This window comes from Dama dama, chromosome 4 (assembly GCF_033118175.1).
Source record: "Dama dama isolate Ldn47 chromosome 4, ASM3311817v1, whole genome shotgun sequence".
Taxonomy (NCBI): domain Eukaryota; kingdom Metazoa; phylum Chordata; class Mammalia; order Artiodactyla; family Cervidae; genus Dama; species Dama dama.
The window spans coordinates 11,778,729-11,793,853 of NC_083684.1; the positions used below are offsets into that span (position 1 = coordinate 11,778,729).

Sequence of the window (15,125 nt, forward strand, 5' to 3'; positions counted from 1 at the left end):
GCCTGGCCAGCGTGCTTGTGGGAGCCTTGGAAGGTTCCTGCTGCCCTTGGCTGGGCATGCAGGGGATGGGAGCAGTGCTTCTTTATTTGGAGGAAGTGCTTTAACCCAGTAGCCTTTAAGGTGGCACAGTCTGAGCAGTCAGCACGGGACGGAGCTCAGGATCGCTCCTTCCCAGCAGAGAAGCAGGTTCGGCACAACTCACCTCTAGGGGCCCTTCATACCCGGTCTAGGTGAAGGGCACCCCCTGGAATTTTATCATGTTCCACCTGCATAGCGTTACACCCAAGCCCCCTTTTTAGGCCCAAGAGGGCTTTTCTTGACTTTCTCTCTGCAGGCAGGGGACTTTCCGACTTGACTTTTCTGCTGGGGATGCCCTTATGTCCTCTGAGCATGACTGGATGGATTCTCTACTGGCCCGATCTTTCCCCTGGGCCCAGGGCCTTTGGAACTGCTGCGGAGGGTGATCTCGGTGTTCTGTGTCTTCAGGCATCAGCTGAGACAGTGAGTGTGGTGGACGGGGGTGGGCTGTGCGTCAGGCAGACCTGGACTGTTCTTTCTGGGCCACCTAGGAGCTGAGTGTCCCCAAGACAGTGGAATTCACCTCTCCGAATCTTATTTTCCTTGCCTGCTCAATGGACATAGTGATCTCTCACGGCAGAGTAGCTGAGTGTTCAAATTAAACATTTAACAGTGGGTGTCTTTCTTAGCTCAGATGCAGAGCAGACCTTCAGGAAGCCCCACCTGCTCTTACTGTCCTTTTGTCTTAAGGCCATCGAGGTGATCCCCTCGAACAGTGGCCCTCGGCTGTGAGGTCCCGTCCTGCCTGGGGGACAGGGACGTGCCTAGTCTCTGCAGGGTGCCTAATCTTTGCAGAAACTGTTGAGAAGACTCGTCATTGTCTGCTCACTTTTCTAACTGAGATGAGATTTCATGCTCGTTGCCGACAGGTTAATAACGCATGCACTTTCTGTGGAATTTTACGGAGGTGTCATTAATCTCCCCCAGGCTCAGTCGCCCTGTGTGTGAAGTGGGTCTGAGCAGGGTGACAAGGAAGCTTTAGATGAAGTGAGGTCGACACTCAGGCACGAGGAGCCCAGGGTCTCTGCACACCCCCAGGCCGGGGGTGGTTGTGTGAGTTGGAATAACTAACTCATGGAGGACTCTTTCTCTCTCATTACTTGGCTGAAGTGTCCCCTCTGTGTTCCTGATGACATACTTTCAGTGTCTACACACTGCCCTTCGGGAGAAAACGCTAAGGACATTCGTGATCTCTATTTTGTTTTTCTAACGACTTTTTCACAGTGATACTTAAGTTCTCATTCCTCCCTTAGAGGGAGTTTTCAAACACGTATGCTTGTGTGTTGTGTACGTTAGGCATGTTTCAGTGTCGAAACTGAATTTGGACAAGCCTTGTATTTCCAGAGCACTCTAACCTGGTTCTCTGTGATCTCCTAGTCTCACTCTTTAGGATAAAACGTGAGGATGGAAATACCCTTGGCTTGACACTCAAGTAGGGGCCTGTAATGATGGGCAGAGGCCCTATGGAGGTCTTGGCAGTGCTCAAGGGGAATTAGATCTCAAAGCTGGTCGTCTGGTGTCTGAGACCTCGGTTCTCGCTGCCAAGCCTTGTCCCTAAAGCTGCCGATAACCACAGGGTGTATCACTGGTGTGGGTAACAGTTGTTAGTGGAGGGGGGCTGACAGATAGTCAGACGATTTTAATGTTTATATTCCACTGGGGTAAGCTCTAACAAAGACCCATCATTTCCCAGATAACCAATTCTTTTAAAAGAACATCTGTTGAAACTGGCAATTTACATTCTTCTTAAAATACGGAGCGACATAATTAACCCTCTGGGGAGACTAATATTAGTTTATTAGAGACAATTTCTAGTTCTGTTTATTTTTACACTAAATGATTTGTTCAGATTGGGGGAAAATTCTTTTTTTTTTGGTGGAGTGGGTTTGCCTTTATTTAGGGCTGGTCCACTTTTCCTAATCAAGGACATACAAGGTCAGTGGTGAGGTGATAATACAGGGGTCATGATGACCATCCATCGGGAACCAATAGAAGCATCCTGAAGGGGCTCGGAGTTGTTTGACACTGGAATGATTTTGTTACTGCTCTAACTTTGGGGTATAATGAGCGGCTTTTACAGTGATGTGATCTGTTGCTGACGTGTTGCTGACTCGTCCTTGCACGGGTCCCCTATGTCTCCGGTCATCGCACGGGCTCCTTCTGCACCCATCGTTGGCGGCATCCGTGGTCCCTGTAAACTGACTCACAGTCTGCCCGCGGAGGTCAGCCGCACTCACTTGTTTCCAGCGTTGGGCCGATTTTTGGCTTCTGGCTTGTCGTGGGCAGAGAACGAGAAAGCCAGGGCCCTCTGAGGTTGTGCAGAGGCTAGAGGGAGCGAAGGTCTCCCTCATGGCTCAGATGCCCACCTTAGAATTGCAGAGCATGCCCATCTGAGCACCCAGCCGCTGTGCACCATTGCCCTATCGTGCGGGAGCCACGTCCACGCCTGTCTTGCCCTGGGCGCCCCTTCCAGCGTGGGGTTGCCTTGTCACCCGGTGGCCCACCGCTTCTCTCCTCTAAACTGACTTCATGAAGGGGCTGCAGGGACCTTCCCCACGGCCGTCTGCTTACTGCAAGGCAGGACTCATGAGCAGGGCGTTTCTGTGGCTCCGAGTGCAGCCGGCTGTGAGCTCCTGTGAGAGCCATGCTGAGCTGCCCGGTTGGGCTCGCAAGCCCCTGGCCTGGCCTGCTGATGGCTCCAGCCGCTTTCCCTCAGGGGGCAGCGTTGTGCCTCAGCCAAACCGAACTGAGTTCACCAAGCTGAACCTTGGTGCCATCCGTGCTGCCTGCCCAGGCTTCCCGGGCTCATCCGTCTGTCATCAGACTGCTCTTCATCCTTCAAAACTCAGCTCTTGCTATCACCTCTTCCATGAAGTCTTCCCAGACTTCTACTCGCCCAGACAGCATCACCTCCTCCCTCAATGGTGTGGGCGTTTCTGTATCCTCAGTTACACCTTCGTTCCCATCAGATGGCATGGTTCACGGGGGAAAGGACCGTGTTTTATTACATTTCTACCGCAGGCCGGGCACCTAATAGGTGCCCAGTGAACAGTGGTTGGATGCAATTCTCTCCTTCCTTTCCTGCTGGCCTCTACTTGTGATGTAATGGTTTTTGGTGTTTTGTTTTGGGGTGAAGTGTAAGAGGGTGCATTGTACATGTGTGGGAGCAATTACAAAGTCCAGTTACACTGGAAATGGCTGACTCACCCCTGAAGTTTCTTTATTTGCCAGCTGGAAGATGAGAGCTGGTCTTGACATGCCTGGAGAATCTGAGCCTAGGAAGCTGTTCTGAATAACAGTCATCTGGGGATGGGGGCGGCGGGCAGCAGATGCCTCTGGGGCCCGAGTGTCCCCTGCTTCCATCGCCCCTCCTCTCCGTTTCCCTCCTCGCTCCATTTCCTGCATCGAGGTTCTGGAGCTCACGGCTTTGCTCATCTGCATCTTCCCCTGCCTTTCTCCCTGCAGCTGAAATGTCTGATGTGTGGTGGGGTGCCCCTCTAAGTGCGCAGAGCCAGAGCTCTGGGGTGTACTTGGCGGTCCTTCTCTAGACTTCTGACGCTTGGCATTCTCCCCTGGAGGTCCCCAGCTGGCCGCTTTCACATCACAGTTAGATGAGCACCCAGAAGGGGGGTGACATTTCCACAGCGAGGGCAGCAGACGGTCCCCTCAGGTGACAGGGATGTGTGTACAGCTGACGGGGGGAGGTTTTAAGTTGAAGGCCAGTGAATGAGGCCTGTGTCGTCAGCCACACAGTCTTGAAGGACATGTGTCTTCTGAAGGGGTGCACGTGCATGTGTGTGTGTATATGTATGTCTCTAGGCTTATTTGGAGTTACTGATATTTTCCCTCTAGCCAGTGGGCAGGTCACCCATGATGTGGTCCACTGGACAGCCCGCCTCAGTGACTATTCAGCAATCAAGGCCTTTCCTCTGCTTCCTGGTGGCACTTTAATCATCGTGTGTGAAGCCCGGCTGCACAGTGTGTTGGGATCAAGCATATGCAGCATCCAGTCCACACTGTGGACTGTGGCTCACGTCAGCGCTCTCTGCTATGTCTGGGACCTTGACAGCAACTGCGAGGGATCTCTGACCTTGGCACCAGAACCCAGGGCCCGCCCCTGGGAGGCACTTACCGAAGCCATGTTTCCCTTCCCTCCTAAGGGAGACTGGGTTTATGTGGAGATTTTCTGTATGTATTTGGGGCTGGAGGGAAGTTTTATTGTGGTGCTTATGTGCTCTGAATAATTTGCAGCAACTTACAGAGTTATAATTCAGGGAGTAAGTGGTTGTGAGAGAATTTGCAGTGTCATACCCAAATGTGTGTTTTCCCTTAATCTGTAGCCTTCTTGACAAATTACCAGGAGCGTCAGCCCTGTTATCACTGCGTACTTGTGCACCGTAAGTATGGGCCTGGGGAGGACCAGCGTGCATGCATGCACTCTCAAGTCCTTTGACCATGACAGACACCACTAATCAATCAGAGTCGTGCTCAGCACACGACTCCAAGTGGCCATCACTAACCGTCTGCAGTCAGTGCGGGAGATACTCTTTATCTGCCATCCTTGCGATGTGATGTTTGATGAAAGCATCCCAGTTCTTCCTGAAGAGGACAGACAGGCCGCCTGTTTAGCAGTCACACCTCTGGGTATCTTATTCCTGGTGATGTTTTGCTGTCAGAGCTTGGCCCACCTCCTGGCAGGTGGCTGGGAAGACTTTGAGCCAGTTACCTAAAGGGATAATGCATGTCCTAGAGTTCCATTGCCTGCCCGACGTGACCCTCACTCTCCAACCATAAGCTGGAGCTGAGTAATGAAATGTCTGTCCTCTGTTAGGAATTTGTGTATTAGGACTGGTGGTTCATGTTGTTCTGGTCTAGAAGCTTTCCTGGAACAGAAAGGATTCCTAGAAAGACCCATTGCAGAGGCAAACGTACCCAGGTTGGGTGGAAGTGTGGTTTGATTTATGCACAGAGTTTCAGGAACATGTCTGTTGCATCAAGCTGTGTCCACTTGAGTGGGTATATAATGTGTGTCTGTTACTCTCTCTTACAGCAGAGAAGAGCAGTTGCACGGTCATGCCAGGCCCTTAGAGTGTCGGGTGTATTATTTGTAAAATATCCTCAGGGTGTTTAAAGAGAGTCATTCTTTACAAGTTCTGATAAATGCCATCACCATGAAAACAACATAATACATGTAGCTAAGACCTGAATAGCACTTGGTGTGCACTTATATGTATATAAATCTGTATAACCATGGCACTCTTTGTGTGTGCTTTACATAAGTGGACACTTCAACACAGTCTTACACTCATTTTGGGTGTGAGAAAACCGAGACACACAGAAGGTGAGTAAGCAGGCCGAGAACACACAGCTGAAATAGTTGTCTGACCCTCTAAAGTCTGTGTTCTTACCCACAGCAAGGCACGGCATCATCCAGAAATTTTCTCCATTTGGATGGATTAAGGTGACACTTCCTTCCTAAGCAGGGTGAGAATTCTGGATGTTTATGATGGTCAGAAGGTGACAGAGCTGGGAACCAGAGCCTTGGAGGAGGTCTGGGTCTCAAGGCTGTGTCTTTGCTTTTGCGTCTTGGACAGGTCAGTCAATAAACGTGAAAGAGACACAGAGCAGCCAGTGCACCAGAGAACACAGAACCAGCAGCAGGTCACTGCGGAGCCTGTCGAGAGCCCGCTGCCCGGCCGCACCCAGAGACCTTTCTACTGCACAGGCCTGGGCTCTCTGGTGGGGGCTCGTGCCTGTGCTTCGGTAGGAAGTACCCCACCTCCTGGGTCAGCATGGTCACCACTTAATGGACTGTACATCAGTGGCTTTGGGAGGAAAAGAAATGTAAGGCTCGGCCATCGGTCGGTCCCTGAGTCAGCACATTGAACTTTTGATCAATTAGCTCCTCCCCCCGTCTTTATGGTATGGCCTTTCCTGTAATTACAGTCGAGATCCTATAGCCGGAGGAAGGCCTGTCAGTGGAGTAAGAGGCTGCTGTCCATCGCGGGGTGACAGCCGGTTCCGAGGGCTTCAGACCCGTCCTTAGAGAGCTTTGTTATTTCCTCCTCCGCTGGTTTACCCCAGCCCCGTTTGCCTCCACCACGTGGACGGAGCAGTCTTACTCCATGGCCAGGCCCCATGGGTCAGGACCCCAGACATGATGTACTGCAAAGTAGAGATGCTTCATTGATCTGTATTGTTTTTAATTAAGAATCATTTTAAAAAATACGTGTCTGTGTGAGCATAGGAAAAGATCTCGGAAGATGTGTGGCCGGCAGTTTGTCAGGCACCACCCCTGGGGGTGGGCTCGGGTAGGAAGCAGTGGGAAAAGAATCATGTTTTACCTTAGGCCAACCTGTCCTTGGTTTTCTTTCTTTTCATTTTTTTAATAACCAGGGACAACTCTTGTGCTTTCAAATGACTCTGTCATTGAAGAATCAAAATCAGTAAACTTATTTCTCATTATCAGAAATTCCCTAAGACAGGAACATTTTAGGTCGAAAAATCACCAGGTCTTCTGAACACTTGCCTGAGTGTCTGGATCCGAATGATCGGTTTTCATCTTTGCTCTCAGAATTCTGGAGCTTGGAGTTAAAAGTTAGAGCTCATGGCTCTGTTGGACTGTTTTTCCCTTGCTTCACCGGCTCCTCTTGGCCCTCAGCCCCTCTGTTTTTCTTCTGCTTCCCCAGGATCCCAGGCTTATCCCCCATCCTCGTCACACCTTCTGGAAGCTTCAGGCACAATCTCTCTCCTCTAAAGGGAGTTACCCTGCCTCCCCATGCTCATTCTTCATTTCCCTGCAGCTGAAAGTCAAGCACATGTTTGTAGTCATGCTTGGTGCTCTGCCTTCTTAAAGCTATAAACAGATGAAGATGTCCTTGTGGAATGCAGTCCTGGGAGAGAATTCCATGTCTCTGACGAACTGAAGGTGGAATTGAAGGGAGGAATCATGTCCATCAGTAGGTGGCTGGTGTCCTGTGGGTCTGTTGAGCTCTCCTGGCCGCTGCTAGAGGTGCCCGTGCTGCCCCAGGTGGGCGGTGGTAGAGGGCTGGGTGCGTCCCCCTTGCTTTTGTGCATGTGGCCATGGGAGGCAAGGAAAGATGTGCTTTGCACACGCCAGGTTGCTGGGTGGCTTCTAACCTCAGCCCCTTGGACATGTCACCGACAGCAGACCACATGAAGCCACCATGTTGCTCTGTCGTTATGGGCTGGTGACCGCTGCACCCCGAAGATGGGAGGTTCTTTGAGGGCCAGGGTCGAAGCTGTGGACAGGTCACCCCAGCACCCCGTGACGCCTTCCCCTGAGCCATCTGCACTGAAGAAGACGGGTCACTGCTGAAGGCACAGGCCCGCCCTTCTCTCCCGTCAGCCTCTGCGAAACCTTCAAGAAGGAGAACAGCGTGCTCAGAAATCAAGGAAGCTCACTTTTGCCAAGAGTGATGTCAGTAGCAAACTCTGGAAGGAGGTGCAATCTGGAAAGGTTCTGCCGGGAGCTGTGGGGGTATCAAATGCTGAGGCCCCAAACCCTGTGTGTGCGTATGCCTTTGGCCCTGGCGTGGAATAACTGGCAGCCCTCTGATAGGCACGTTTCTGCCGAGGCCTGTCCGGCGGTGAGTGGGGTCCGGGGTGAGGGTACATGCACACAGGAGACTGGACAGAGTGGTTTGATTCCAGAACTGCATACATCCACTCAAAAGACCCACTGGTGGCAGGTTTTCTTCCAGTGTCACTCATAATTTGTTCCTTTGCAAGTTTCTTTCTTTCGTTTTTATTAAAATAGGCTTTATTTATTTATTTTAGAGCAGTTTTAAGGTCACAGCAAGACTGAGAGAAGTGCAGAGGTTTCCCACATGCTTCCTGCCCCCGCCTGTGCACCTCCTCCTTCACGGTGGGCAGCCCCCGCCCCGCCCCGCACCCTCAGGGCGCATTCGTTACTGCCGGCGAGCCCACGGTGACGCATCACTGTCCCCTGCAGGCCGTGGTTCCGCTTGGTGCTCCCCGTTTGTGTCGCACGTTTGTGCGTCTGGACGAATGTCTGGTGACATGTGCCCAGCACTGTCCTACTGCCCCGAGTCCACTGGGCCCCTTCCCTTCTCCCGCCCTTCACCTCTGGCCTGTGCCAACCACTGACGTCTTGAGTGTCTCCACAGTTTTGCCCTTCCCAGAGTGTCACATAGCTGGAGTCTGAAGCATACAACCATCATTAGAAGCGTTTTCAGATTGACCTCTTTCACTTAGAAATAGGCATTCACGTTTCCTCCGTGTCTTCTCAAGGGTCCGTAGATTTTTGCTTGCACTGCTGTTGTTTAGCACCAAATAGTATTCCACTGTCTGGATGTGCCCAAGTGTACTCATCCATTCGCCCGCTGAAGGACATTTTTGTTGCTTCCACGTTTGGGCAATTATGAATAAAACACCTGTAAATATCCTGTGTATGTTTCTGTGTGGACATAAGTTTTCAGCTCATTTGTGTAAATACGGAAGAGCACAGTTGCTGGTTTATATGCTGAGAGTATGTTTGGTTTTGTAAAAAGTGCCAGACTGCCTTATTGCCAGTGGCTGGCCCACCTCGCATCCCCTCCAGCAGTGGCGAGGGTTCTCGTTACCCCACACCCTTGCCAGCACTTGGCCGGGCAGTGTTCTGGCTTGGTGTCATCCTAAATAGCAGTGTAGCGGTACCTGCTTGATTTACCAAGGTTTGTTTTTCATTGTGAGTTTTAAATAATCACACTTATATAAAAAGTCTGAGGTAAGTGGAGGAGCACATTTAGCTCTGAAACAAGCACATCTTTGTGGAGTCTGGCAGTTTGCTGGTAACTGACGCTGGAATTTTTCACCGGTAACATCTTACTGTGACCACTGGCCATTAGGAGAGATCTGAGACTGAGGTAGTGGGTTCTCAGTTCGTATGTTTTATGCTCATGAAGCCAACTAATTTTAAGCCATGGGTCTGTTTGGGGGTTATGCCAATGACAATAATTATTGAAATAGCGAATGGGCATTAGGATAATTGGTTTGTGGGCAGAAATAGTATGCTTATTATTGCCCTCCACCAGCAGCTTACTGCATATTTGATGTACTTACTTGATTGAATCTAAGCCGTCTTCATGATTATAGTGTCCCCTTGGTGGATGCCCAGCACTGCATTGCTGGGGCAGTGCCTGGGTCCCAAGGCATCACTCTTGACTGTCTTTCACCAGACACTGTAGTGTTACATTTCAAAAAAGGCAAAAGATAAAAGGTAGGCTAATTATATGCTGAGAGTACTAAAACTTGGGAAAAAGATGTTTCAAGAAAATTTGATATTTTGGGGAAATTGTCAAGGTCATTGACATAAAGAGAATAGAAACAACTTTATTACACTTTCTGCCCTGTGCTTCAAGGCTTACTCATACTGCTTCGTAAATTTCACCCCGTTGTTGGTGGGGCCACTAGTGCTGTCAGAGCTTATAAAGTAAGGGGTGAAGGTAACACGTCTCCACCCACCTCGGGGCAAGGTTTGCTGGAGGGACCACTTTTCCAAGCTTCACATGCCCTGCCCATAGAGTTTGTGATAAAACTTTCCATTTTTCTTCGCATGGCATATGTATAATGCCAGTGCTGGGTGAGGGAATGGTTCAGAGACAGAGAAAAGGCTGCATATACTCAGCTTAAAGGGAAGTTAGTGACATGCAAAAATTGGGAGCTTTCTGTGATAAGGAAAACCTAGCAGGGATGTCATGTTGTCTTATTGATTCGGTGGAGAGCACGCCGGTGTTTGGTACGGCGATTCCGCGGTCTTTTTTCTCTTAAATTCAAAGTCCTCAGCCGTCCGTCTCTCCTTCATTGGCATTGAGAGATAAGCGCAATAATGATTGAGTTAAGATTGAATATCACGTAGGCGAAAGGAATAATTCTGAGGATTTTTAGTCTATTAACTATATGAGGCTTCTTAATAGTTTGGCTTAAGGCAAAAATGATTTTATTCTAGTTTCATCCTCGTTGAGTCAATAATTAACCGAGTTTGATTAAAACTGAATTTTACCAAGTATAACAACCATCTGGGCCTCTTTCCTTCCGTATGAGAAATGGCGCGTTCTTCCCCCAGAGCAGTTCACGGTGTCCAGGGTGGGGCATGGGCCTCAGGGCCTCGGCCCCATCGTAATGCCTGTGCGTGGGGGAGGCAGCGGTGTTCTTTGGCACCTGCCTTGCTCTCCCGGGAGGGGCCTCCCGCACACGGTGCTGTCTCTCTGGGAGGGGCTGGCCCTCGGGGAGCCCCTGGCTCTCCGCCAGCCCCTTCTGTTTCTCTTCCTCTTGGGCCCTGTACCACCTGCCTGCCTTTCACCTGAGCTCGCCCTCCTGCAGGACCAGGTGGGACTGGTGGGGCTTTGCTGGCCTGGGGCGAGCGGCGAGACTCGGGCCCTGGGCAGCTGTGTCCCCGTGCTGTGTACGGAGGGCTCCCTGCATCGCTGCTCCGAGCTCCTGCCAGCTCCCCTTGGACCACTGCTCGTCCCGGGCTGGGTGGCTTGGCACGCCACCCTCTCCCCTCCAGGCCCAGCCACTGGGCTTTATCCGTCCGTCTCCAGCGCAGGACACGACAGCAGCGCGGGTAAACCATATCCATGGAATGGGCTAGGAGGAGACTCAAGGCCCGGCAGCGCAGGGGCCGTTTGCTCTGGACGTCGAGACCTTGGGATTTCACGCTGCGGGGCTGGGATCTTCCCTCAGCTTTCGTCTTTCTGGGCTGTAAGAGCCATTCCTGCTTTTGGCTAGCTGGGATTAAGTAGCCCCGCATCCTGGCCGTTTTGAGGCTTCACTGCCTTGAGTCTTTTAGGACAGAGCTAAGACAGGCAGAAGGGAGGAGGTGGGTCCAAACTTTGATTTCGCACAAGGATAAAGGAAAACAAGCAAAAAAAAAAAAAAAAACAACTAGAAAACCACAGCAGTGAAACAGAAGGGCGCGAAGAGAGGTGGTAAGTGCCCCGTGAGGGTCCTGGTGCGTGGTGCCCGCGCGCGAGTGCCCGCTGACCCCAGTGAGCTTAGCAGTGGCAGCCTGGGCGAGCGTCTGCTGACAGTCACTGCGCTGCTAATTGTGTTTGCGAGGAGCGTGTGTGCAGCGGGGAAAGACGGGCCTTTGAAAGAACTGTATGGATTGCTTGGCATTTAGCGTGGGTGTTAAATCTCCATCCCGGTTGCCAAGATTAAATTGAATCGTCCCCATGGCCGTTCAGTTTCACTGCGCAGAAAACGTAGCCAACATTTTTACACCTCTCCCTCCCTCTCGCCTCTCCTTCTTTCATTCCTTTCTTTCCCCTCCTTCTGTCTTTTTAAAGAACATATTGCATGCTCCTCACTGAGTGGGTACCATTCCACCAAGTCAGGCAGACCCCCGGCAAGAGGTTCCAGGTACGTGGTGTCAGAGCACCTGGCGGAGAGACCCGAGCATCCATGTGATGGGGTGAGTGGGTGCCTCGTGACCATTTCATTTTGGGTGTCCTCGATTATTTCCCAACCGCCATCCAGCTGGACTGGCTCTTTGGAGAACACACGGATGTTTGTGCTGGAAGCTCTAGTCATAGCATTTAATCCCAAAGCTTTTTTTTTTTTGCTGTATGATGAATTATTCAGGCAATGTTTTCCAAAGTTGTCATCAATCAGGACAGACCCAGAGAGAATGTGTGTGACCACACCCTTGTGGGCTCTGAGAGGAATTGGTGTTTTCTGGCTCCACGATGTTCCAGAAGAAAGGATTCAAAGCCAGGGGCTGTCCTTCTCTGGGCAGTGAGCAAAGCAGGTACCACCCTCAGGTTCACTGATGTTTAGGCTGGATTAAAACCCAGCCAGGGAAATGTGTGCAGCCCCGCAGGGGTGGGGATGGGGTGAGGCTTTTTATCCTCTAGTGGTCAGCAGTGTCGGGCAGGGCAGAGGGTCAACTGGGTGTCAGCAACAGAGGTTCTCAGTCAATGCCCTCAGAATTCTGAACTTGGAGCATAAGCACCCTCCCCTCTGCACAGATTTTTTTCTTTTTTTTTTGGTATCATGAAGCAGTTCTTGGATGACTGCCTGCCTATTGTAAAAGAAAAAATAGGCAGACAGGTCGGTTTAGATATCTGTGTATGTGTAAACACTTCGGCATTATTGGTACAAACCATCAGATGGTGGGGCTGAGGATGACCACAGACCACTGGCCACAGCCATACACAGGGGTTTGGAGAGGAATGTGGGAGATGGGAAGGAGTGGAAAGTAGAGACATGGCGCAAAGTCGAATGCCGGCTTCGTTTCGCCCAGCTTCCCTCCTCACTGTGCTCCGGCTTTGCAGCTGGCTGTCTTCCCAAACAGTGGTACTCAGCTTTGGCTGTGCACTAAGACTGACCGCTGGGAAATTCTTTAAAAATAGTGATGCTCCAGGCTGATTGAATCCAGATCTCTGAGAGAGAGAGAGACAGACAGAGAGAGAGAGATGTCCTTCTGGAGTTGTCTGTGGAAAGTTTCTGGGAGCGTGGAGCAGTCAGATCCCCTTTGAAAAAGCCACACTGGGCTTCCTGCTTGACACAGAGTTTTCTGTGCTTCTCTGGAGGCTGTTACCCTTTCCTCATCTTCTGTCTCCCTGGAACACTTTTATGTCCATTGGAACTTTGCAGGGCCTGCCTTCCCTTTGCTCTCCAATATCCATTAACAACAACAAAAAGACCCAAAAGAGCTTTATTCACACACAATGCGCCAGTCCACAGGTCATCCATGTAAAGTGTAAAGTTCAGTATTTTCTTGGTATATCCACAGCATTGTGCATCCATCCATCACCACCATCAATTTTAGAACATTTTAATTAGCCCAAGAAGATCTACACTCCCTAGCCATCATCCCAAATGCCCCTTCTTCCAGCCCTCGGAATCTGTCTTGATGGGTTTGCCAGTTATGGACATTCCCTATAAATGGAGTTATGTAATCCATGTAATCAGATTGCAAACATCCGTTGGATCGTTGAAAAAGCGAGAGTGTTCCAGAAAAATATCTACTTCTGCTCTATTGACTATGTCAAAGCCTTTGACTGTGTGGACCACAACAAACTGTGGAAAATTCTTCAAGAGATGGAATACCAGAACACCTGACCTGCCTCCTGAGAAATCTGTATGCAGGTCAAGAAACAACAGTTAGAAGTGGACATTGAACAACCGATTTGGTTCCAAATCGGGAAAAGAGTATGTCAAGACTGTATATTGTCACGCTGCTTATTTAACTTATATGCAGGATGAAGCACAAGCTGGAATCAAGATTGCCAGGAGAAATATCAGTAACCTCAGATATGCAGATGACACCACCCTTATGGCAGAAAGTGAAGAAGAATTAAAGAGCCTCTTGATGAAAGTGAAAGAGGATAGTGAAAAAGTTGGCTTAAAACTCAACATTCAGCAAACTGAGATCATGGCATCCGGTCCCATCACTTCATGGCAAATAGATGGAGAAACAATGAAAACAGTTACAGACTTTCTTTTCTTGGGCTCCCAAATCACTGCCAATGATGACTGCAACCATGAAATTAAAAGATGCTTGCTCCTTGGAAGAAAAGTTATGACCAACCTAGATAGCATATTAAAAAGCAGAGATATTACTTTGCCAACAAAGGCCCGTTGTAGTCAAACTATGGTTTTTCCAGTAGTCCTGTATGGATGTGAGAGTTGGACTATAAAGAAAGCTGAGCGCCGAAGAATTGATGCTTTTGATCTGTGGTGTTGGAGAAGACTCTTTTTGTTTGTTTGTTTGTTTTGGCGAAGACTCTTGAGAGTCCTTTGGACTGCAAGGAGATCCAATCAGTCCATCCTAAAGGAAATCAGTTCTGAATATTCATTGGAAGAACTGATGCTGAAGCTGAAACTCTAATACCTTGGCCACCTGATGTGAAGAACTGACTCATTGGAAAAGACACTGATGCTGGGAAAGATTGAGGGCAGGAGGAGAAGGGGGTGACAGGATGAGATGGTTGGATGGCATCACCGACTCAATGGACATGAGTTTGAGTAAACTCCGGGAGTTGGTGATGGACAGGGATGCCTGGCCTGCTGCAGTCCATGGGGTCGCAGAGTCGGAAATGACTGAGCGACTGAACTGAACTGAATCCATGGTCTCTTGTCTCTGGCTTCTTTTATTCAGCATCATGTTTTCAAAGCTCACCAGTGCTGTAGCATATATCACTACTTTTTCTTTATAAGACTGTGTAATATTTCATTGTATGGATATACCACATTTCATGGAACCATTCATCTGCTGATGGACAGCTGCATCATTTCCAGTTTCTGTCTCCTGTGAATAATGCTGCATTGAACATCTGTGTGCAGGTTTTAGTGTGGATTGCACTTTCATTGCGGCATCCTTCTGTGTCATCTCTTGGGCAGTATCATCTTAACCATCAGGGTGGTGTCTTGCATCAGAAACAAGTCATAAGTAGCCAAGCGGGCAGCTCTGGGTCATGGGCTCCGGTGTCTGGGGGACTCTCTGTACCTGCGGTGTGACTTGACGCTGTGAATTGCTCAGCTTCTCTGGAGAAGAAGGAAGTGTCCCAATTCCTCCTCTTGCTCCCCCACCCCCCCTTCACAGATAGTAAAGAGCAGCTTCCTGAGAAAGGGGGGTGCAGTGCTCTGTAATTCCTACAAGGCGTCAGTATTGTCTGCGTGATTCATGAGTCCACATCTCACACATTCCCACTGAACATACATGTGTGCCTTCCCACAGCCCTGCCTTGCATGTGTGAAAAACAAAACACTTCTCTCAAGGTGGTTTAGATAAAACTAAATATTCCTCTGACTTAACTAACAGTCAGGTGACTCTTTATATTCTACTTAAAGCACCATCCGTGTGCTTTTTTAAAACTTGAATTTCTGCCTCATTAAAAGTGAAGTTTCTCTTGAAAATATTGTGTGCCTTCATGCGAATAAATGTTTATGCATCATCTTACCACCAGGGGGCATTGTGGTTTGACTGTCCATTTAAACAGCCGGCATTCTATCAGTTTACCCAGAAAAGAGGAGGCCTGGGAGTATTTCTGATTCCTTCCAAGAAGGAATCGTATCTG

General features: G+C 49.7%; 1 protein-coding gene across 5 annotated transcripts in view; it reads left to right on the forward strand.

The window, feature by feature from the left end:
* WWOX (WW domain containing oxidoreductase) overlaps nt 1-15,125 on the forward strand; it is an 886,744-nt gene that overhangs the window by 301,391 nt on the left and 570,228 nt on the right. The window contains exon 9 of one of the 5 annotated variants that reach the window (XM_061138079.1): nt 12,839-12,889. The exons of the other annotated variants lie outside the window; for them this stretch is intronic. Coding sequence (XP_060994062.1) covers nt 12,839-12,874 — 36 coding nt within the window. The 3' untranslated portion in view covers nt 12,875-12,889. Of the gene's footprint in view, nt 1-12,838; nt 12,890-15,125 lie in introns of those variants that run through there. 5 annotated transcript variants of the gene reach the window in all.